This window comes from Chlorocebus sabaeus, chromosome 3 (genome assembly GCF_047675955.1).
Source record: "Chlorocebus sabaeus isolate Y175 chromosome 3, mChlSab1.0.hap1, whole genome shotgun sequence".
NCBI classification, from domain to species: Eukaryota; Metazoa; Chordata; class Mammalia; order Primates; family Cercopithecidae; genus Chlorocebus; species Chlorocebus sabaeus.
The window spans coordinates 5,575,776-5,600,401 of record NC_132906.1 but is presented as its reverse complement, the minus strand read 5'-3'; the positions used below and the strand labels follow the sequence as shown (position 1 = coordinate 5,600,401).

General features: G+C 40.0%; 1 protein-coding gene across 7 annotated transcripts in view; it reads right to left on the bottom strand.

Annotated features, from left to right (window-relative positions):
• Nucleotides 1-24,626, bottom strand: part of CDK8 (cyclin dependent kinase 8) — a 210,003-nt gene that overhangs the window by 128,735 nt on the left and 56,642 nt on the right. For 2 of the 7 annotated variants that reach the window (XM_008021776.3, XM_008021777.3), the window contains exon 1: nt 18,308-19,019. The exons of 1 other annotated variant lie outside the window; for it this stretch is intronic. In XM_008021776.3, coding sequence (XP_008019967.1) covers nt 18,308-18,435 — 128 coding nt within the window. In that variant the 5' untranslated portion in view covers nt 18,436-19,019. Of the gene's footprint in view, nt 1-18,307; nt 19,026-24,626 lie in introns of those variants that run through there. 4 more of the 7 variants (XM_008021778.3, XM_008021775.3, XM_008021774.3 and 1 more) reach the window with 4 other exon arrangements.

Sequence of the window (24,626 nt, the reverse complement as noted above, 5' to 3'; positions counted from 1 at the left end):
AATATATAATACCAAAACACAGCCACAAAAGCAAAAATAGATACACTGGACTATACCAAAATTAAAAACTTTTGTGCTACAAACAATACCAACAAGAAAGTAAAAAGACAAGCCAAACACAGTCGTGCACCATGTAATGATGTTTCACTTGAAGACCACGGCGTATAGGTAGGTTGTCCCGTAAGATTAAAATAGAGCTGAACAACTCCTCTCACCTAGTGACACTGTAGCCATAGTAACTTCACAGTGCAACGCATTACAGGCATGTTTGTGGTGATGCTGGTGTAAAGAAACCTACTGCACTGCCCATCACGTGTAGCACATACAGTTCTGTACAGTACATAATACTTGATAAGAAATGACCATGTTACTGGTGTACCTATATGCTATACTATGGTTTTTATCATTAAGAGTGTACTTCTTTCTTCATCCTCGAGAGGTCAGTAAAAAGGAAAGAGTGTATTCCCTTTTGACTTATTTTTTTAAAAGTTAACTGTAAAACAGCCTCAGGCAGGTCCTTCAGGAGGTATTCCACATCAAGGCATTATCATCATAGGAGACGACAGCTCCATGTGTGCACTACCCCTGCAGAGCTTCCCGTGGGACAAAATGTGGAAGTAGAAGACAGTGATACTGATGATCCTGACCCTGTGTAGGCCTAGGCTAACATAACAAACACATTTAAAAAGCAAAAAATAAAAACTTTTTTTTCCTTTATCTTAAAAAAAAAAAAAAAAAAAAGAGTTTGGTCTTGAACTCCTGCCTCAAACAATCCTCCCATCTCAGCCTCCTGAAGTGCTGGGATTACAGGTGTGAGCTACTATGCCAAAAACTTTTAAAAATAGAAAAAAGCTTACAGAATAAGGATATAAAGAAAATGTTTTTACACACCTATACAATGTTTGTGTTTTAAGCTAAGTTATTATACAAGAATCAGGAAGTTTTAAAAAACTGAAAAGTTTAAAGTACATAATTACAGTACATTAAGGTTAATTTATCATTGAAGAAAAAATTTAAATAAATTTAGGGTAGCCTAATTGTAGTGTTTATAAAAGTCTACAGTGGTGTAGAGTAATGTCCTAGGCCTTCACATTCACTTACCACTCACTGACTCACCCAGAGCAACTTCTAGTCCTGTAAGTTCCATTCATGGTAAGTACCCTATACAGGTATACCATTTTTTATGTCTCTCTCTTTTTTGGAAAAAAAAAAAAAAGACAGGGTCTCACTCTGTCCCCCAGGCCAGAGTACGGTGGCACAGTTACAGCTCACCACCGCCTCAAACTTCTGGCCTCAAGCAATCCTACCGCCTCCGTCTCCTGAGTAGCTGGGACTACCGGCAAACGCCACCAAGCCCAGCTAATTTTTTAATTTTTTTGTGAAGATGGGGTATCAACTATACCACCCAGGGTGGTCTCAAACTCCTGTGTCCTCAAGCAATCCTCCCACCTCAGACTCCCAAAATGCTGGAATCGCAACCATGAGTCACTGTGCCCAGCTCATTTTTAGTCTTTTATGCCATATTTTCACTATACCTTTTCTATATTAAAATGTGTTTAGAAACACAAATACTAACCACTGTGTTACAATTGCCTATAATAGTCAATACAATAACATGCTGCACAGGTTTGTAGACCAAGCAATAGGCTACACCACATAGCCTAGGTGTGTTATAGGCTATACCATCTAGGTGCCTGAGTATGCTCTATGACATTCATGTAATCATAAAGTTGCCTAATGCTGCGTTTCTCAGAAAGTATCCCTGTCATTAAGTGACACACAACTGTATTTGCAAATCATATATCTGACAAGGGTTCAGTATTCAGAATATACAAAGAACTCCCACAGCTCACTAATAAAAAGACAACCTAATTTTAAAAAGCAAAGTATTTGAATATATTTTCCCACAAAGACACACAAATGGTCAATAAGCACATAAAAAGATACTCAACATCACTAGTTATTAGAGAAATATAAATCAAAATCACAATCAGACACCATTTAATACCCTTAAGGATTCCTATTATCAAAAAGGCAGAACACAAGTGTTGGCAAGTACGTGGAGAAATTGCAACCCTGGTGCACTGCTGGTGGGAACGCGAAATGGTGTAGCAGCCGTGGAAAACAGTTTGGCGGTTACCTAAAAAGTTAAACATGAGCCAGTAATTCCACTCTTGGTTATAATGAACACCCAGGAACTGAAAGCAGAGACTCGGGTAGTCGTATACCCATGTTCATAGCAGCATTATTCATAACCACCAAAAAGTAGAAACAATCCAAATACCCATCAGGAATGAACAAAATGTGATACATGCTACAACATGGACGAGCCTTGAAAACATTTCATTAAGTGAAGGAAGTCACAAAGGAACACATATCGTACGACTTCATCATTTCTATGAAATGTCCAAAATAGGCAAATGGAGAGACAGAAAGTAGATTCCTGGTTGCCTAGGACTGAGGATTAGAGGAAACACGGAGTGACTGCTAATGGGTACAGGGTTTCTTTTTTTTTTTTTTTTTGAGACGGAGTCTCGCTCTGTTGCCCAGGCTGGAGCGCAGCGGCGCAATCTCGGCTCACTGCAAGCTCCACCCCCCGGTTCACGCCATCCTCATGCCTCAGCCTCCCGAGTAGCTGGGACTACAGGCGCTCGCCACCACACCCAGTTATTTTTTGTATTTTTGGTAGAGATGGGGTTTCACCGTGTTAGCCAGGATGGTCTCGAACTCCTGACCTCGTGATTTGCCCACCTCAGCCTCCCAAAGTGCTGGGATTACAGGCGTGAGCCACCACGCCCAGCCCAAAATTACTTTTTAAACACTTAAACAACTATCAAGTTCTTCTGCTCTAAAAAATTAATTAATTTTAAAAAAGTAACTAGTAGCAAATGTTATCTTACATTCCAAAACTTTTCAACGATATAGTACAGAATTTCACTAAGAAAAAAACCTAATTGCACTACATTCTGATTCGAAAACCACCAAGCACATTCTGAATTCAGTGAGTCCAGTTACTCAAAGTGCAACAGAAATAGAGAAAAGATACTCCATGACCAAAGTCAAAGCAAGATTTTTTTAAAGTGACATATACTTAGTATTTTTTGCTTGCAATGGAAATTTCACGTACTTAGGAACATCAGACTGAACCACTTTTTAGAATAGAATGGTCCCATCCAAAAAAAAAAAAAAAACCCCGAAGAGAAATAGATCAAGAAAGAGAGGTATGTGCTACTCTGATAGATTTCCTTAAGTTTTTCACTTACATACTTCCAAATTCAGCTCATGCCACAAACTTAAAAGAGGATCTATGGAGGTCAGCTGGTCTTGACTGAAACACCGACAACACCGACTTTCAGCTCCAGGATATCTGGTTTAAATTCTCAAGCAGAGCTGGATTCATTTGTACTAAAACAGATTTTTAGATAAAAAGATAAAGATACAGCTGGGCGCGGTAGCTCAAGCCTGTAATCCCAGCACTTTGGGAGGCCGAGACGAGCGGATCACGAGGTCAGGAGATCCAGACCATCCTGGCTAACCCGGTGAAACCCCGTCTCTACTAAAAAACAATACAAAAAATTAGCCGGGCGAGATGGCGGGCGCCTGTAGTCCCAGCTACTCGGGAGGCTGAGGCAGGAGAATGGCGTAAACCCGGGAGGCGGAGCTTGCAGTGAGCTGAGATCCGGCCACTGCACTCCAACCTGGGTGACAGAGCCAGACTCCGTCTCCAAAAAAAAAAAAAAGATAAAGATACATGTGTACTTCAGCTTCCTATCTATAAGGAGTACTTTCCATAGTCTGTTAAGCAGTCATTGTATCTATGAAGAAGTATGTTCATCAGTACTTAAAACTTTAAAAGTTTCTTCAGAAATAACAAAATGCATCAGAGCTGTCCTACAATCACTTGGCTGCTTACCTAACATGAATGAGTACCTCTGTTAAACATGAAAAGTCAAGCAATTCTACTGGCACCAGAAAGGGCTCCAGCCTCTCATTCTATGGAGGCAAGCCCATAAGTGAACGCAACTGAGAAAGGCAACAATAAACAACGTCAAAGCCCAAATCAGTATGAAACAGAAAAAGCAAGCCAGGAATTCGGGAGAAAGGAAAAAAATCAGGAGTAGGAATGTCAGTGCTGGCCAGGAAATGAGAGGATGACCAAGACCAACCAACAAGAAATGGAAAGAGAGATGATCTAAGCAAGAGCAAGAGAGCTACAGGCCAGTGCTAAATAAAGTGGATGGAGGCAGACAGAATAAATCAAAGGCATCAATCATTTGTCACAAATTGTAGCAACATTTTCAAGTTGGACTAGAGAAATCTGATGAAAGCAAACATAAAATAAGATGCAAAAATAATGAAATAACTGTAATTTTAAATACCTATATGGCTCTCAAGTTTTTTTTAATCCCCATCAGTAATGTAAAATACTTAAGATTAGGGTGTGGTGGCATAGTCCTATGGTCTGTGCCTGTACTCCTAGCTACTCAGGAGGCTGAGGCAGGAGAAACACTTGAGCTCAGGAGTTCTAGACCAGCCTGGGCAACATGACAAAACCACGTCTCTACAAAAAATACAATAATTAGCCAGATGTGGTGGCACACGCCTGTAATCCCAGCCATTTAGGAGTCTGAGGCAGGAGGATGGGTTAATAAGCCCAAGAGTTCAAGGCTGCAGTGAGCCATGACTACATTACTGCACTCCAGCCTGGAGGACAGAACAAGACCTTGTCCCAAAATAAAATAAAATACACTGGACTGTGTGTGTGTGTATATGTGTGTGTGTGTTGGCAAAGGAGGAGGGGGCGGAGGCAAAGCAAAACTTTCAAAAAAATAATCTAAACAATTCTGACTTTACCATGTTTCAAACATGTCATTATTATATTTACTCCCATTTCTTCTTTCCAAAAAGTTTTGTTTTTGGAGTTTTGATGTGAGCGTAACTGGTGCAACATTTTTAGAGGACAAAGATTAGACCTCAAAAGAGTCTGGCCCAGGCCTGGGAAGAGATATTCCTCGGAAACTGACCTGCTTGCAGTGATGTGCTGGGGTTGTTACCAGTTACTTGTACGTGGGCATGGTGATCAGAGTTTCCAGAACCATTGAAGGAAGCCAGGAGGGATAAAACTCCCTGTGGATTTACAAAGGAGCTTCTCTTGCATGCTGGAAACCTCACTTCCTGCCAGTGTATCATCCACGGCAAACGTGTCCATGGAGAACTTTGGGAGCCTGGAAAGTTCTCCCTCCATCAGACAGCATGTTGTATACAAAGATAGATGTAAAGTACATTTATTGCAGTTATGTTTCAATAGTGTAAAAAATGAAAACAACCTAAATGTCCTCGCATTGGACCAGTATATTATACACATAAAACAAAACAATGAGCTGATAAAATGATTGGAGTTACAGATGCTGATATAGAACTCGGAAACACATGAACTGAAAAAAGCAAAGCACAGAATACATATTTAAATTTTTTTCCACGGGCATGTATTATCTGCTCAAAAAGAATAAAGTACTGCAGTAAATTTTAAAGTCTACCCCTATATATTTGCTTCTATATGCAGACACACAAGGAGCCACTGGTAATAATTATCTCTACAAAGTAGAAGCTCAATCTGAGGCAAAGGGGAACTTAGAATTTCCTGGGTATCCTTATGTACAATTTAAATGTTTTATCATGAGACTATATTAATTTCATACTCCCATCTTATTTTATAATGAAATATAGTTGTTGAAAGTATATGACCTTTGACCTGAAATTCTACTTCAAGGACTTCATATAACATTAGAGAAATGCAGGCATATTTACTGACATCCCTTGCTAAATGTAATGGCTATAATTTGAAGATTACGTCAACATCTATCCCTAGAAAACTGGCTGACTACATATTTATTAATATATGCATACATATCATGTGATACTCTGCAATAATTAAAAACGGTGATTTAGAGCTACATTTTCCGACATGGAAAGATGCATAATATTTTTGAATGAAAAAATACAAGATCATAGATGTTATTAATGTATACATATATTCATAGTCATCTGGAAAGATAAGGAAAATATTAATTGTCTCCTAATTGTAGAGTTAGGGGTTTTAATTTAAGAATACATTTCTGGACTATTTGAATTCATCACAATGAAGAGTCATTATTTTTATAATCAGAAAAAGAAAAAGCTATTCTCTTTTTTTAAAAAAATGAGAACTATCCGGAATAGCATGGAGTAAAAAATAAATAAATGACATCTACAGGTTTAGCTTCAATAACACAGTCAGTAGAAAACCAGAAATGGCAGTGAAGCTTTTCATCGCTTTGCTCTGAATAAGGCTAACCATCAAAGTATCAAAAACGCTGAATAAAACCTACAAAGTGTCTTATGACTTAAGCTTTGGTGTCCAAAAATCTTTAGCTGAAGTTTTATTTCATTTATTTTATTTAACCCAGACACTTCATTATCTCCCTTGCCCTCTGAGCCACATGTGACACTTCCTATCTCTGACTCCTGGAAAGACTCTCTTCGTGGCTGTTATTCTACCTACAAGGTCCTAGTATTTCTCCAAGCTGCCCTGCACAGCCAATAAGCAGTACACTCCACGGTTCCTATTATACAATAGAGCAACCTTGGGTTTTCTCCTTTCTAGACTTGATTTTCGGCTCCTAGGTAGACATCTCTTTCTTCGCACTCCATACCAGGCCCTTGTCTTGCTCTATACACTCTCCCTAGGCAATTTCATCACCACTCAAAGCTACTACTTTAAGTACTTTAAGTAAACTACTTTAAGTACATAGTCTAACTCTAGCCAGACTCCTCTCTTGAACATGAGATATACATATCTGCCTAATGTACATGTCTTCTGAGATGTTTAACAGGTACCTAAAATTCAACATATCAAAGCTCAATCACCTTCCACCTCAAGCTTGCTCCTCTTTCTGTTTTGGCTATGTGAATGGCAATATCCAGCTGCCCAAACCAGAAACCAGGGCATCATCCTTGGTTCTCACTCGTTCATCTATCACATCCAATAAATCAACAAGTCCTATCAATTCTCCCTCCTCATCCCCTCTCTCACGTACCTAATTCAAGTCACTAGCATCTCTCACCTGGATTACTATCACATTATCCTAATCACAGCTTCCTGTGGCCATTCTGACTGTGTTACCAAGCAACCTTTTTAAATGAGAAACTGGAACTATCTGCTTAAAATCCTATGCACAGTTCCCACTACCTTCGGAAGAAAGTACAAGAAAGTCAAAAGTCCATGACACGATTTACAACAATCTGCTTACTTCCCCAATGTGATTATTTATACCCCCTCCTCCACCCCTCCAAGATCTGGCACCGACAAAATTCTTTCAATTGTCTCACTGCATATACCATCTTTCCTTCATGTCTTTGTGCATGCTACTCAGTGGCAGCTCCAAAGGATAGCTTCCCCCAATAACACATAAGCTCCCAAAATTACCTCAAATAAACAATTTCAGTTGCAACTTGCTTACTACACATTACTGCACTGCCTCTTCATCTAGACAGCAGCTTCTTTCTTATAAAGTAATTCTGGAGCCAAGAGTGATACTACCTCTCTCACCTGCACTATTTAACTCCTCAAGCCCCCACTAACTCTTATTTATTGCCCATTCACAATTTCTAATTATCTTTCAAGTCACAAGTGAAACATACCTGGGGCCCCCCCAGGACAGATTAGGTACTTCCATGGCAACCTACAATTTTCCCTAATGCAGCCCTTATCCTACTATATTATAATTGTTTACCTGCCTGTGCCCCTCAAAAGTCTGTTAAGTTCCCTAAAGAGTTATTAGACCACGGGCTGTTCACTGCTGAATCACCTACATCTGGCACAGAACCTAGCATAGCTGGTGGGAATGTAAACTAGTGCAGCCACTATAGAAAACGGTATGAAGATTTCTCAGAAAACTCAAAATAGAATTACCATTCAATCCAGCAATCAAAGAGATACTGGGTATCTCTACCCAAAGGAAAAGAAATCCGTATATCAAAGGGATACCTGCACTCGCATGTTTATGGCAACACTATTTACAACAGCAAAGATATGGCATCAATCTAAGTGTCCATCAGCAGATGAGTGGATAAGGAAAATGTGGCATATATTCACAATGGAATACTATTCAGCCACAAAAAAGAAGGAAATCATGTCATTTGCAGCAATGTGAATGGAACTTAAGGTCCTTATGTTAATTGAAATAAGCCAGGCACAAAAAGACAAATATCATATGTTCTCATTCACACATGAGAGCTACAAAAAAATGAACACATGGATGTAGAGAGTTAAAAATAGATAAAGGGGACTAGGAAGGTGAGTGGGGAAGAAGGAGAGGATGCAAAGTCAGTTAAAGGGTGCAGACATAGATTAAGATAATAGAAATCAATTCAATGTTTGATAGCAGAGTAGGAGTACTAAACAGAAATGCACTGCAGTCTGGTGATAAACTTCCTAAGTAACCTGACTTGACCACTATGCCTTACATACGTGTAACAAGATTTCTCCTGTGTCCCATAAATTTGTACAAGTAAGAACCTAGCATATAAGAGGCATTCAGTAAACAGTTACCAAATAAATTATAAGCACACAAATTGACAAAGAGAACCGCAGCTACTGGAAGGGGTGGCGTCCTAGTCCCACCCACTTGGGAGGCTAAGGTGGGAGGATCACTTGAGCCCAGGAATTGAAGGCTGAAGTGAGCCATGATTGCACCACAGCACTCCAGCCCGGGCAACAAAGTGACACCCTGTCTCAGTAAAATTAATTAATTAATTAATTTATTTTAAGAAAAAAACAGCAGCTAAAGGGAAACCATAATGAAATGCCAAATATTTAAATAATTTAATTTTACATTTTAAAAAAATCAACATTAAGTCAGCATTAAAAAACAAATTACTTGTGTCTTGCTTTCTGTTTGACATTTTCTTGGAAATTAGGTATAAACTTAATTTTTGCAAAGTAAGTCACACAACAAAGCACTAGGAGACTCATTTACTTAAAGGGAGTCTTTTGGCTGGGCGCGGTGGCTCACACCTGCAATCCCAGCACTTTGGGAGGCCGAAGAGGGCGGATCACAAGGCCAGGAGTGTGAGAACAGCCTGACCAACATAGTGAAATCCCCTCTCTACTAAAAATACAAAAAAATTAGCCAGCTGCGGTGGTGGGAGCCTGTAACCCTAGGAGAGGCTTAGGCAGGAGAATCCCTTAAACCCGGGAGGCGGAGGCTGCAGCGAGCCCAGGCACCACCAGCCCAGACAACAGTGCAAGACTTGTCTCAAAAAAAATTTTTTTTTAAGTCTTTCATAAAGTAAAGAAAACTCCAAATTTATCTATCCCATATGAACCTAAATTTTCACATGACTTACTACTGGTTTTCCTTCAGACAGAAGCCTTATAAAAAGTATTTTTTGCCAGGCACAGAGGCTCACGCCCGCAATCCCAGCACTTTGGGAGGCTGAGGCGGGCAGATCACCTAAGGTCAAGAAAAACATTAGCTGGGCGTGGTGGCAGGCGCCTGTAGTCCCAGCTACTCGGGAGGCTGAGGCAGGAGAATGGTGTGAACCTGGGAGGTGGAGCTTGCGGTGAGCCGAGATCACACCACTGCACTCCAGCCTGGGCAACAGAGCAAGACTCCGTTTCAAAATAAAAAAAAATACCTACTCCTTCTTTCCTCAAAAATATGACTTCTTTAATATAAACTACATTAGCACGACTTGACAAGTTTTCTTTTTATTCAATCCCTTTAGTCCTTTAGACAACCTATAAATTCAAATGTCTAGAAACACCCAGAGTAGGCCCTTCATCATAATGTAAAAATTCCTCTCTGTAGGATGATTATTTGTTAAAATTCATGGACTATAATGAAGTTATAGACTTTAAAGAACTTGTCTAGTGAGATGAGTAACTGAGTTACCTTGAATAGAAGTCAGTCTAAATAATTTTTTACTCATGTAACAAAAGGTAAATTTCAAATAAAACGATCATGCTATATAAACCAGTAATTTTTAGCAAAATTAAATGCCAACTATGATTCAGAAACTAGTTATGTTTTCCTTAATTTTAGAAATACAGATTTGATCCGCATTTAAAAGGATTCATTTTCAAAGTATATTTCAAAAAAATACTATTTCTAGTGGCTCCATTTTCAAATACCTTGGCCTTCCATTTCAATTCAGCCAACTACCATGGTAGCTTGCTCTTGCCTTTGGATTCTGGTACTGTTCAGTGCCGTTCTGGGTACAAATATAGCAAACCCACCAAATTGTGCTTTTCCTGGTATTTTCACAGGTATTACTTTTCTACTCTTCCCGTAATATGCCTCAAGTTTTTAATGTTAGCAAGTTTAGAAAAAAAGATTTTCAAATATGAATTTCAGATATACACACACACAAAAGTACTAAATACCTGCCAAAATTTGGCAATATGCCAAGAGCTGAGGCGAACACAATCATTGCCCTAGAGGAAATCTATAATTTTAACCCATAAACATTCACCTGAAAGACCCAAAGGACATATAAACATTAACCACATATACACTGAAGGAGTTATATATCAGTGAAGGACTATGTTTTGCAGGGTGACAGGTAAAGTGGGAATTATGGGAGTTGTATGTTAAGATATGTAGTTAGGATTTTTTCTGAGGCTGTTAGTACATTTCAACTGAGAAAAAAAAAAATTCCAGCACAAGGTGCTGCCTGAGAAAAAGGTCCGAGTGCTCTGGGTTGATGGAGGAGGAGTAGCTGTATGAATCTCTGTTTCAGAATTACTACAATAGATTATGGTGTGAGCACTGTCCTGGAATAAAATAGACTAGTCAGGTCTTGGAGACAAAGGACAAAGAACTTGGTCCTAAACCAGAGTCAATGTAAAGCCACTCAAAATTGGTTCTCAGCTGCTTTGGATATGATCCAGAAATTCCACTCCCAGGTATATACTGAAAACATATGTCCACCTAGTAAGTCACACATGAATGTTTACAGAAGCATTATTCACTTTAGCCAAAAAGTGGAAACAACCCAAATGCCCAAGTGATGAATGTGTAAACAAAATGCGGTATATCTATACAACGCAATATGATCCAGCCATAGAAAGGTATGAAATATTGATACATGTACTACGTGGATGAACCTCGAAAACATTAAATAAAGAAACACAAACACAAAAGGCCACATGTTGAATTAGTCCATTTATATGAAATGTCCAGAACAGGCAAATCCACTGAGACAGAAAGTAGATTAGCGCTTGTCAATGGCTGGGGAGAGAGGGGAATGGCAGTGACTGCTTAATGGGTTTCTTTTTGGGGTCATGAATATGTCCTAGAATTAGACAGTGATAGTGGTTGCACAGCCTCGTCAATCTACTAAAAACCACTATATTGATCACACACTTTCAAAAGGGTGAATTTTATGGTATGTGACTTATATCTCAATTTTTAAAAAGGAGTTCTCAGTATTTTTTCTGCTGCAATACTTCTGAAGAACATAACTCCATCAGTAAAGGCAGCTTACTACAGCAGGGACTGGTTTTGGGACTTTGACAATAACTATATCAAAGAATATTCAGAATCATGATACCAAGAAGTCTTTAAGTATTAAGGTCAAAAAACAGGTAAAAGCCACCTTTTAGTGACATCAAGAGCTGCCTTGAGGTGACAAAAGATCGCTAAAGAGAAAAGATAATTGAAGTAACATGACCAAGGCTATGTAATCTGGTGTGAAGGAAAAAATTCACAAAGTGTTCTGAAGGAGGAAAGGATAACAGGAGTTTTATTTTCTAGCAGCAGCTAAGAACATAAAAGGAGTCAAGAGACAATGAGGATTGGATTCAACACTGAAAGGCACTACAAGAAAGATTAACAGCAGTCACAGGGAATCAAATGTACTTATCAACACTGATTTGCCATACATAGTTTCCATGTGACAAATGAATCACATTTCAAATTTTATAAATCAGAATTAGAACACATTTGCCCAAAGAATGAATTGTCAAAGTAGTTAAGTTTGCAAATGGCCTACAATTATATTTTTCATTATTTCTGTTTTCCTAGCTGAACTTCAGAATGCCAGAAGCCGTGTCCCCACTTTCCATCTTCCCGCACATCAGAGCCCCACAAGAGAAATTCCGTTACTTCCTAAACTTTAAGTAGCAAAAGAACTTCTTCCCCCTCCAATTTGTTACCATCCATCACCTCAGCAGCATACAAAATTCTGACTCCTTACGCCTCATGGAGGTGAGGCCAAAGCAGAATCATCTGCCAACCAGAGCTCCAGGCAAAACAGAGTTCTGCCATGGCAGTTTTACATGAGAGAGTCTTAAATCAGACTCCTGGATTTCAGTGGCTGCTTTTCTTGAACGGCCAATGTTCTCATGAAAACTGACACACATACATTCACGGTGTTCAGTGCCAACACTGATAAATGTATCTCCACTGTTAAATAACGGGTACCTCACCATGTCCAATGGGTGCAATGGAGCATTTGTAGTGCATGTATATACTACTACATGTACAACAAGAGTTCAAGAAATGCTGGCCAGGGAAAACAAGGTGAGAAGAAAGGCATGGAAAGAAAAAAATTAAAACCCACAAAATTTGCTGGGGTCTGCAGAAAACACAATTTTTAAAAATCCCTTTGTCCTATTCCTGTTGGAATGTCCTTTCTGATGAGATCTTCCCTGTCTTCCATGATCCAAATCAAATACTGTAAACTTTGAGACTTTCCCTAAAAACCTTAACCAACTGAGGGCTTCCGTCTCTGTTGCCATAATACCTTGTATTACTATAGTGCTTACTGAATTGCAACAATTTATTTACATATTTGTTTCCCCAGTAGTGATCTCCTCAAATAATGGAATATTTTATTCATCTTTACATTCCCAATACCTTGGACAGTGCTTGAAACATAGAAGGGTCCAATAAATACTTGTTGAATGAATAACTGACTTCTTCAAATGTTCAAAGACACAGTAAAAGTAATAACCCACATGAACAAATCCCAAATGAATTGATTTCCCAGTATTGCTACTAAAAAAAATGAAATTTAAGCATGAAATCTCCAAGTGGCCTAACAGTAGATCTAAATGCACTGGTGTCTAAGGAAGGTAACTTCAACCACATGGAGATAAGAAATACACAGCAAATACAGTCAGTATCCACAGTATCCCTCAGTATCCACAAGGGGTGCGTTCCAGGACCACTCCCTAAAATCCACAGATGCTCAGGTTTCTAATATAAAATGGTGTCCTATTTGCATATAACCTACGCATATCCTCCCACACACTTTAAATCATCTCTAGATTACTTATAATACCTAATAAAATGTAAGTGCTATGTAAACAGTTGTTATACTCTATTTTTTTAGGAAATAATGACAAGAAAAAAAAAATCTGTACATGTTCAGTAGAGATGCAACTATCCTTCCCCCATACCCCCTTGAAAATTTTTGATCCACAGTTGCTTGAATCTACAGATGCAGGACCTGCAGATACAGGGGACTAACTGTCCCTTTCTGTCACATTTTCAGAAGGTTATAAGGAATACTCTTTATTGCATACATGACTATTCCAGTGATAGAAATTACATGTTGTATTTGGCATTTCTGACACCTAAAGAAATATTTAAATCAAAATGAACTTAGATGCAGCACTCAGCCATATTCAGAAGAGGACAAAGGTAATGGGACGCTCCAACGCACGTTGAATCAGAAGAGTCCCTTTGTGCTGCCCACCAAATGGTTCAAGGGAGTGGGAACAGGCACTAGCCCATAAATCCTCAACATCTTAAGAGATAAATACAGAGGAATGGCAAGGTAGCATAAGACATGGTGGGTTAAGCAACTGATAGGTCTTTGGAAGTTACCAAGCTCTTTGGCAGTTGATGAGAAACAACATTAAAGCATGAGACTAAAAAATAGGGAAATACATCATCATCTAAAGTACAATTTTTTAGTGGTTGTTTGCCTAATCTTGCAAAAAAAATTACATTTTATGTTCATAATTTTTACTTCCTCAAATCATAATACTAGAAAAGACCCTAAAAATTATCTGCTGAAACCTCCCTACTAAGATCTATAAGGGCAAATGACTTGCCCAAGGTCATACTGCTATCAGAAGCACAGTCTGAAATCAGATTCAGGTTTCCAGGATCGCTCATGTAGAGTTCCTTCCATTAGATGAAGTGCTTCCACGTGGCTTTCATTAGAGTTTAGTCCTACACACACACACACACACACACACACCCCTGCAGATACACAAGTATGTTGTGTATATACATATAGACATACCCATATATCTACACAAACAGTTTTATAGCACTTGAAAAAACTAGGGCGCTTCAGTAATATACCCAGAAAGTACACCAGTTTATTGAAACAAATATTAATAGTTTTACAAGGTATTTGTTTTTGAGTAACCCACTAGAAATCAAACTCCACAACTATGTTTCTACTTATTCAATATATTAATCATATGAAACATAATGGTTGCCGGGCGCGGTGGCTCAAGCCTGTAATCCCAGCACTTTGGGAGGCCGAGACGGGCGGATCACGAGGTCAGGAGATCGAGACCATCCTGGCTAACACGGTGAAACCCCGTCTCTACTAAAAATACAAAAAAACTAGCCGGGCGAGGTGGCGGGCGCCTGTAGTCCCAGCTACTCGGGAGGCTGAGGCAGGAGAATGGCATAAACCCGGGAGGCGGAGCTTGCAGTGAGCTGAGATCCGGCCACTGCAGTCCAGCCCGGGCTACAGAGCAAGACTCCGTCTCAAAAAAAAAAAAAAAAAGAAACATAATGGTTAAGAGCATGGGCTCTGGAGTACAAAAAACTGCACCTAATCCTCTAATCCTAACTGACATTTAATTAGCTGTGTACTCATGGGTAAATTTGCTTAACCTTTCTAAGCCTCAGTTTCCTTACCTGGAAAACTGAAAAATAACAGTATTGACTTGATGTACTTCTTGTGAGGATTAAATAGATGATGAATGTAACGTGCTTTACTCAGGACCTGAAACTTACTCAGTAATTTAGCTGTTATTGCCATTATCACTGCCTACTAATCATCTCTGGGCTCTCAACAAATGTGCCCCAAAGAAGGTTGGCAATATATTTCTCTCTCTCTCTCTCTCTCGCTCTCTCTCACTCACACACACAAACACACACTCATTCCTTACTCATAATTATCTATTCTTTGGAACATAGATTATAACAGATTAAAAACCCTATTAAGAAATTTCCTTTTGTTTTTCTTTTTTGAAGAAAAATCTCTTATCCCAAATTGATATTTTAAATTATCCAAACATCCAGTGCAAATATTGAAAGTCTAGAATTGAAAAACACAAATTGTTTTCTGTCTTCTAACGCTTTCCTACTCTTTAAAACAAAATTAGTTTTGGTTGCCTAAATTCTGCAAAGACAAGATACAATCAACTCAGAAAGAAAATGAACCCCCCTGATTCCCACTGAGTACCCTTTAAGTGTTCAGACACAAAGGACACTATCTCATTTATGGCGACACTAGTGAGAAGAAATTAATCCCAGGATGTATTGTGTATGTCTTTAAACTCTATTATAATCTGAAATTCACACAGTAATAAAAGGTCCCTTTTCCCTACCATGCAATCATGCCTCAAGTAAGTCAAAAAATGAATCTTTCAAGCTATTTTATTTCCTAAAACTTAATAATTTAAGCAGCTAACTCCTCTGGTCTAAATTATTTTACCAATTGTTCATGTTCTATGGTCACTGGGGCAACTGAAAGGATACAACGTTTACATACATTCATTTCAATAGTCAAATATGTCTAAACCAAGCTTATTTGTGTTATTTCCTTTTATAGAAATTCTCAGGTTCTCCTTGAAGGTGTTACTGTCTGAGTTCCTAGAGAACAAATCTCAGCTGCAGAATATATAATGTAATTTGAAAGTAAATCAATACTAGAAACAAATTATTTGATCATCATCTTATTATAAAAGATTAAACAGCCACAAATTTTATTTTACCAGGACTAAAATGCATTAAATTACATTTCACTGACATAAGATCAAAAGAACCTCATAAATAGTATGCGATATTTTACCAGTGAGGTTACAAAAAAGAAGTCAAACCGAAAAAATCCCTGTAATTTTAAAACTCTCTAAAACTGAAAAATCCCTGTAATTTTAAAACTCTCCAAAACTATCTCTAAAAGATAGTAATTTTAAAACTCTCTTGACATTTGATCCATTAAAAACAGAAGTTCATCACATAAAGAGAATCATTAAAGACTGATGGAAAACAAACGCCAAGGATTACAAATAATAAGCTCTTTTTTCCAAAATGCAATGTTACTTTTCAGCTGTCACGGATAACTAAGAATGTCCATACATTATACCTTCAACTATCTTTAAATTCAAAGATATTGAAATTATTCTTTCAAATTATTCTTAACAACCTAAATTAAAACCGGACCATGGAGATATAAAATATGCTTAAGTACCTCCTGCCAATACACAGTATTAGTTTTCTAATAAAAGTACAACGTTAAAACAAATATGCATATTTTATTAGCTTAAGTTCATAGTTTTTGAAAACAGAAGCGGCTTCTCTCACACAGATTAAAAATAATGCAAAGGCGCTAGAATTTTATATAACATGACAGTGTGGTCAAATGCACTGTAATGTCTAATCTCATGGGATTGGGGATTTTATGAATATGCCCAAAATTACATAATACTGGGGGAAGGAGAGATGGTTTAGAGCTTTTGAGAAATATTGTATGGTAAGTTATCAAACATAATTTTTAAAATATATGTCATTACAGAGTAAAACTTCAACAATAAGTCTAATTAGACATCAACAGAGTCAGCAGTATCTCCAGACGCTGATTTCTCCAGTGCTAAAAAGTACTTTTAAATACGTGCGGCGCCCAGAGTATCAAGTTTTCAAATCCAAATCCCTACCTTCTGCCGATCTGTTCCACTTTATTGTGGCATAAAAGCACTAAAATACATATTCCAAATTAATTAGAACTCTTATCTTCCTCGTAGAGTCCATTGTAAATACTTTTAGAAACGTATTTCAGTAAATCTAAGAAAAATGTTGAATAAATACACACTCTCCTTTCCAACATCCAGAATACTAAAGTATTTATAAATATGCGCCCCCCTCCCCCACACTAGGGAACTTCAGCTTTACAAATTTTTTTTCGTGCTAATGTAGTCTGAACATACTCTCCTAATTTGAAATTTTAAGTGATTAAACATCATATAGCAGGTAACTAAACTGGGATGTTCCAGTAAAGCTACTTCGTTTCTAATAAAATCCAAAGATTATATAATAAGCTTTGACTTTTCAATAATTTTCTATTCTGTCAAAGGCAACAGAGACAACATCCATTTTACAAGAAAACATGGAGTTAATAAAATATATATTATTCCCCCCAACTAAGAACTGCCTTCTCTTTTGTCAATATTACAAGACATTCATCTACTGACAAAGAGAAAAAACGAACAATTCACTTGCCTGTTAAGAAACTAAATTGGAAGCATTACCACTCATAGGTTTAATTAAGTTGTTACTAGGGAAGAATATTTAAAGCAAAGGGATTATTTAAAGTTCACTGCCAGCCGCTAAATTTGGGGGAAACAGCCTCAACGAGATAGTCCTATGTCACTTGTCTTCTTCCCCACCACCCACCCTGCACCAAACCCCCATTGTTCTATGTAAAAATTCACAGCTAATAATATCTAAATAGCAACTGCAACATTTATGGTGCAGATGATCAGTATGGGGAACTCTCTCCAGAACCACATTCACTCGCTGCCTTCCTTCCCTCAAATAAAATACAAATTTGATAAAAAATCGATCACAAACTGGTGGGGGAAAGGATCACAGCCTTCCTTCTAGACCGATGGATGACACTCCAGAGGCGGGTGAGGAAATCCCCAGAAGGTTACCATAATAAATCCACCAAGGAAAAAAAAAAAACAAACAGAAACATTTAACCCGGCGTTTTAGAACGCATTTTTTCATAAATCAGCTTTGAAATCCTTGAAAAGTATACAGCCTACGGTGCAGAGGCTCCTCTTCCCTCTTACCACCAAAGCACAACACAGATGCGGCACGCAGGATTTCTTGTGGGTTTGGATCCCTCGTACACCACTTCCTCCCCAAACCTTGCTGGCGGAGCCAGAGGCCGGCGTCGAGGAAGTCAGAGCCCGGCACCCCGGCGGCCCGCTCTCCCTCCGGGCTACCTGCCTCGGCCTGCGGGAGCGCCGCCCAGCGCGGACACCGGCCCGGACGCACACACTCACCCATCTTTCCTCTTGGCTTTGTAGACGTGACCATAAGTGCCTCGGCCAACTTTGCAGCCCTCGTATTCAAACAGGTCCTCGACCCGCTCCCGCTCGCTGCTCAGCTTCACTTTAAAGTCATAGTCCATTGTCACAGCCTCCGAGGCCGGAGAGCTGGGTCGGGGGGCCGGGGGGCAGGGGTGGGGACCGGGGAAGCACGGGCAGCCGCAGCCCCCGGGAACCCGCCCGCTCTACGCCCGCCGGCCGCAGCACCAGCCCGACTGATGCGGCAAGAGCAGGAGGAGGCCCCGCGAAAGCGCCGGGGACATCCAGGGGGGCAGCGGGGCAGAGGCCGGCCGGGGGTGGAGGAACGGGGAGGATCCCCCGGCGAAGCAGAGCCGAGGGACGAGGGCTGGGGGTGGGGAGCGGTGTCTCTGCCCTTGTCCCCGCGGGCTCCCTGGGCGCCGGCTCCGCCGCTCTCTCCGGTCGCGCGTTCTGCTCCTGCTGCGGCGGGAGCGGCGGGGCGGCCAGGCGGGCTCTCGTCCTCTCACACGCGCACTCACGCCTCACGCGCTCACACACACGCTCACACTCACTCACTCACTCACTCTCCCATACACTCAAACAGAAAGGCAGCGCCGCACAACAGCCGGTACCTCCTCAAAGAGAGGAGGAGGGAGGGCACTCGCGGAACACGGCCGCGGCTGTCGCAAAAACGTCGCGAAGCCTCGGGCTGCCTCCGGACCACCCTCCAAACCGCTCCCGCGGTGGCTGGCCGCCCCTGCTGGCGCTGGCACCCTGAGGACCGTGTGGAGGGAGCAGGGGAGCCGCTGCCCAAAGCTGCCGCCAAATGCACCACGTGGGACCAGCCCCAGCGGTGGCCGGTTCCCAGACTACAATACCCAGAATGCATAGGCCGCCGCCGTGCCGCCTCTTCTACGACTCCGCCCCACATGGTGGGAATATGGGAGCGTTGCATGATGGGACTCGTAGTCTAGGGTGAAATTCGTTTCAATCACTTGGGGAAAATTTATTTTTATTTTTATTTTTATAGCGATCTAACTAGAGTCTGATTCCAGCCATAAACTTGACCAAAGAGATGCACGTGGGAAGGAGGGTAGTTTTAGAAACACATTTTGTGCCACTCTGAACTCCAGATGTTAAAGGCCACTATCATCTATAAAAGCCGATATATTTGTAAACAGCTCGCGGGCCAGCAGTTGGGGTACTCTTGGTGTTCACAATCTGATAAGCTGCACAATGATGTCAACATACTGACATTACAAGCTCCAATAAAAGTGAATCAATGACTACTGTCCAAGCTACTCCCAAACATTGTTACTCTTGTGACAGATGACCATCCAACCTTTCCTATCCGTTTACAGGAAGTATTGAGTACAGTACAGCCTTCTGCGATGCTCCCTATAAGAACACCAGTTTCCAGCTATGATTACAGAAAGGATCTAAATCCATGGGGACTAGTTTGTTAATAATTTTGCGGTAGCAATATGTTCTGCTTCAGGAGTCCTGCTTCAAGATTGATACTAATCTATCATTTTATTTTATCCCTCTTATTTGTCTGTTTTCAATTTTTGGTTTCCAATTGTTACCATTTCCACTAAAGCTCCCCACTTCCCAAAGGGAACTTTGCACTTTTAATGTGAACTTTTTAACACTTTTTTCACACCTTTCCTGTGGTATTTATCAAATTCCATTTCATCTTTTATTTCCTCTCCCTTGCTAGATCCTAAGTTGTTATAGGAAGTCATATTTGCATCTTCCGTAAAACCTAGTGTCATGCCTTGATAATGATGCACAGTAAACACTTGTTACATTAATGAATGAATAAACATGTTTATCTCAAAAAAAATCCATATGCATATGATGATGATGACGATACCATCTTGTGAAAAAACCTCCAAAGGGCTTCCTCTTACATAATTTTTCCTTGGGGAAAATTAGTGACTTCACCACTGTGTAAAATTAAATTGTTTTTACCTAGCATACTATAAAATATAAGTATTTAGTATTTTAGTATACTGGGTTTGAATCCTGTATTATCATTTATTAGTGTGTTCTTGGAGCCTAGAATTTTTTCTTTGCAAAGTGCAAAGCACAAAACAAATGTAAGCTTTCATTAATGGCATATTATTTGTTTCCATTCAGTGATGTAAATCGGGTGACTCTAGCAGAACTGCTCCTTTGCATCCTTAAAGAATTACATCATTTTCTAAATACGGATTTAAAAGATTCTTCCTTAGACAGTGTATTTTGTATTTTTTGAGGAATGTGTCTTTTGTGCACGCATTTACTCATAGATCTTGAGAAATCAAGCTACCACACCAGAGGAAAAGTTGTGAAGAGGCCTGGGACTCAGCTTGGCCCTACACTGTATCGGGTTCCCCTTCCCCCACCTCCCGTACCACTTACACACGCTACCCTGGAACACTGAAGGTCCCAGACCTTTTGTGTGTGTGTGTGTGTGTGTTTTTGTTTTGAGACAGAGTCTGGCTGTGTCACCCAGGCTGGAGTGCAGTGATGCGATCATGGCTTACTGCAACCTTGAACTCCTTGGCTCAAGCAATTCTCCTGCCCAGCCTCCTGAGTAGCTGGGACTACAGGCATGTGCCACTGCACCCAGCTAATTTTTTTTTTTTTTTTTTTTTTTTTTAGAGGCGGAGTCTCACCCTGTTGCCCAGGCTGGTCTTTAACTCCTGGGTTCAAGTGATCCTCCCGTCTCAACCTCCCAAAGTGCTGGGATTACAGGTGTGAGCCACATACCCAGCCTCAGACTTTTAAAAATGTACTTTTGTACACTGTTTTGGCTGGCTTCACTCTGGGTGAAGGTGAACTCTCCCTGAAGGAATTGAGTGTCCTCACTGTCAACTGAGTATCCTGAATGTCAATCCTGACTGTCAGTCTTTTCCTGGGGCAGGAAAAGAAGCTAACCTTGGACTAGGGGAGAGTAAGGTCTGCTTTTCTCTTTGAAGCCAGGGTGAGAGTTAGAGGCCTAGACTATAGGTTGGAGAAATATGGTGGTAGGAGGTAAGCTGACCCTGTAAAATGGTATCAAGATGGGGAGCTGAGGAAGAAATAGCCACTAACGGCCCTTTATAGGAGAGCATGGCTAATGCTAGGAACAGTAGCATCTAATATTCAGTTTTAAGTGTCTCCTTTTGTGTGTGGTAGTTCCCTGCTGCCATCCCCAAGCTATCAGCCTGGTCTTAACTGTAAAGCTTGTGTGCGTGCTTGCAGGAAAGAGAGAGGCAGCAGCCGGGGACTCAATTATGCAGGATGGAAAATGGCCTACAGAGCCAAAGCAATGAGCTAGGAAGGGTTTGTAGCACTTACTACTATTATTGCAAAAACTTGAGGAGTAGAACCTGCATGGAATCAACTTCCTAGAAATCATGAGATGGAGGTTCAGAATTGTTGTTTGAATGAACTGAGCATATCAGGGACATGGAGTTGTAATTTCAGTTTGATTTTCAACCCCAGATTATACTGACGTCCCATATCTCTTTGCTCTATCATGACTTCTCCAGTGATATTCTAGAGCCTAGGACCCTCTTTGGTCCATGTTCTAAACAATGCACAAATAATGCCTATGCTTCTCTGCATAAAATGTGGTTTGATTTACATTTTATATTTAACATCGCCAGTGTTAACTTGCCTCCCAAAAGCCAGTCCCACATTTCAACTACCTCCTATACTACCTAAGGGGATATTCTACTGTCGTCTCAAACAAAACTTCTGAAACTGAACATACCATTCTATCCCCTGAACCTCTCAATTCCTGTGATTAGCGATGCCAGTAAATAGTCATTTGGTTGTTTACTGCCAACTCCATTCATTTATGCCTTCATTACCTACACAATGTGCTTCATACTCATGCCAAATACGCTGTCCGGTTCTTAAGGACTAAGAAGCTTCCTCATACCATCTCTTACCTTTACAGTCCTACCCATCCCCCAAGTGCCTAATTTGGTCGTGAAGCCTTTCCCAGTTCTTGCAACTAGATATGACCCTTCTTTACCATGAACCTCTACCCCAGCCCTGGCACCATTGCACTTTATTTGTAACTCATTATAGCTACTTTGTATTTTAATCATTTATTTTATGTGATTAAAAAAATCTGCCCCTTAATAAATTTAATGACTAAGTTTCTGCCTTAATCCTCTCTATATCCCCTACAGTGGCAAGCACATTTTGTTTGCAGAATTATATTTCATTAGAATGTGTTTAATTGGATTGATTTCAATAAATGTTGAAATGGACATTAATAATAATAAAGGTGGAGGACAGTCATTTTAAAACATTTAGTATCTTGCCTCAGTCTTGCCTCTAAAAAGGGCTTTTTATAACTGCAAAAGGACTGAGTGCTTCATGATATATTAATGCAAAAGCCCAAGTGGCTCTTATAGTTAACCACTGCAGTCTCTACAACTTTGAGTTCCACTTTCTCACTCATAACGCATGCTTTCAGCGGACAGCAAGTAACCTCTCATTCTACAGATGGCATGTTCATCCCACACATATTAACCATCTACGTGTGAGCACAGTGTTCGACGCAAGGAAGAACAAGTTAGATTAATCAATCACAGAGCCTTTTTAAAATTTTTCTTTTTTTTTCACTCTATCTTTCTGGCCTGATTTTTTAAAAATTTTCAAAGAAACTATAGATGCAAAAAGCTTCCTTACTAACTCTGCAAACATCCAGAATATAATTTAGACCTTAGAAATAACCAGAATATTAAAAAAAAAAACTTTCAAAAATATGTTACTCTTCTCCCCTTTACCACGTGAGTGTCATTTGCCTTTGTGGACTCATCTCCTCCACACAACGGGAAACATGACCACCAATAGTTGCTGAATTTTGCATCAGACAATGGCTATCATTAGTGAAGAATTGACTGTTTCTCAGTTCTAGCTCTAAAAATCCCAAGAAGGGCTCTAGTATGGCTGAGTCAGGCCCATCCTAGGCCAACTAAGTGTAGGCACAGGGACAGGACCATGCAAGAATATGAGCGCTCCTTTATTAGGGGGCATGAGGGAGGTGGGGGTACGGAGATCACAGGAGGGAGAATACCCTAAGTGTTATAAAGGAAATAAAGCAGGACAATGTGATAGAAAGTGGGACTAGGAGAAAATTCCTTTAGACTGGTAGATGGTCAAGGGTTCTCTAAGGAGACAATGCTTAAGCAGAGACTTGAATGTTGAGAAACAAAATCTGCTGTGGATGAGGGAACAGAGTAGTCCAGGCAGATTAAACAGACAGCAAGTGCAAAGGCCAAAGCTGGGAATGAAGGAATAGAAAGATGATAAGAATATAACGAGTAAGAGGGGAAATTGTATGAAGTGAAGACAGAGAGGTAGACAGGGAACAGCAGGTTATAAGGAGGGGAGTGACCAGATGTGATTCATGCTTTAAAAAGAATATCCTGGTGCTATGTGAAGAATTAATTGTAGAAGGCAAGGCAGATGGATGGATGGTGAGAGAGAGAGAGAGAGATAAATGGATGGATGAATAGATAGGTAGATTAGATAGATAGATAAATGGATGGATAGATATATGGGTGAATAGATGAATGAATGAATGGATGCATAATGGATATATAGATGGTTGAATAGTGGATGGATGGATGGATGGATGGATGGATGGATGGATGGATGAATAGATGAATGAATGGATGGATGGATGGATGGATGGATGGATGGATGGACGGATGGATTAATGATAGATGGGTGAATGGATGGATGGATGGATGAACGGATGAATTGATAGGAAAGGATGGAGATGGATGGATGGATGGATGGATAGATAGATAGATAGATAGATAGATAGATAGATAGATAGAGGTGGAGACAGAGATTTATGGAACACGTTGATCAGTTGGATGGGAAGTAAAGAAAAAGAAGTAATTAAGATGACTCCTGAGGATGTTGCCATTTACTGAGATGGGGAAGATTGAGAGTAACAAGTTTAGATGAAAAAAGTAAGTTTGATTTTGGACATGTCAAACATGAGATGCCTCAGAAATCCAAGTGAATATATCTGGTGGGCAAGTAGATGTGAGAGTCTGAAGCTCAAAGGAAAGAGCAGGGCTGGAGAATCACCAGCTATAAGAGTTGGTTAGATTGCCTGCAAAATAAATATGTTACAGTGAGAAAGAACAAGTCCCTGAGGACCTCCAACATTCAAGGACTGAATATAGGAGAAAAGGCCAGAGGGTTATTTGGAAATCAGGGAATATGAAATCACAAAAGCCAAAGCAAGAACATGTTTTGCAAAGGAGGGATGGGCAATAGCACGGAATGCTGCCAAGAAGTCCAGCAAGAT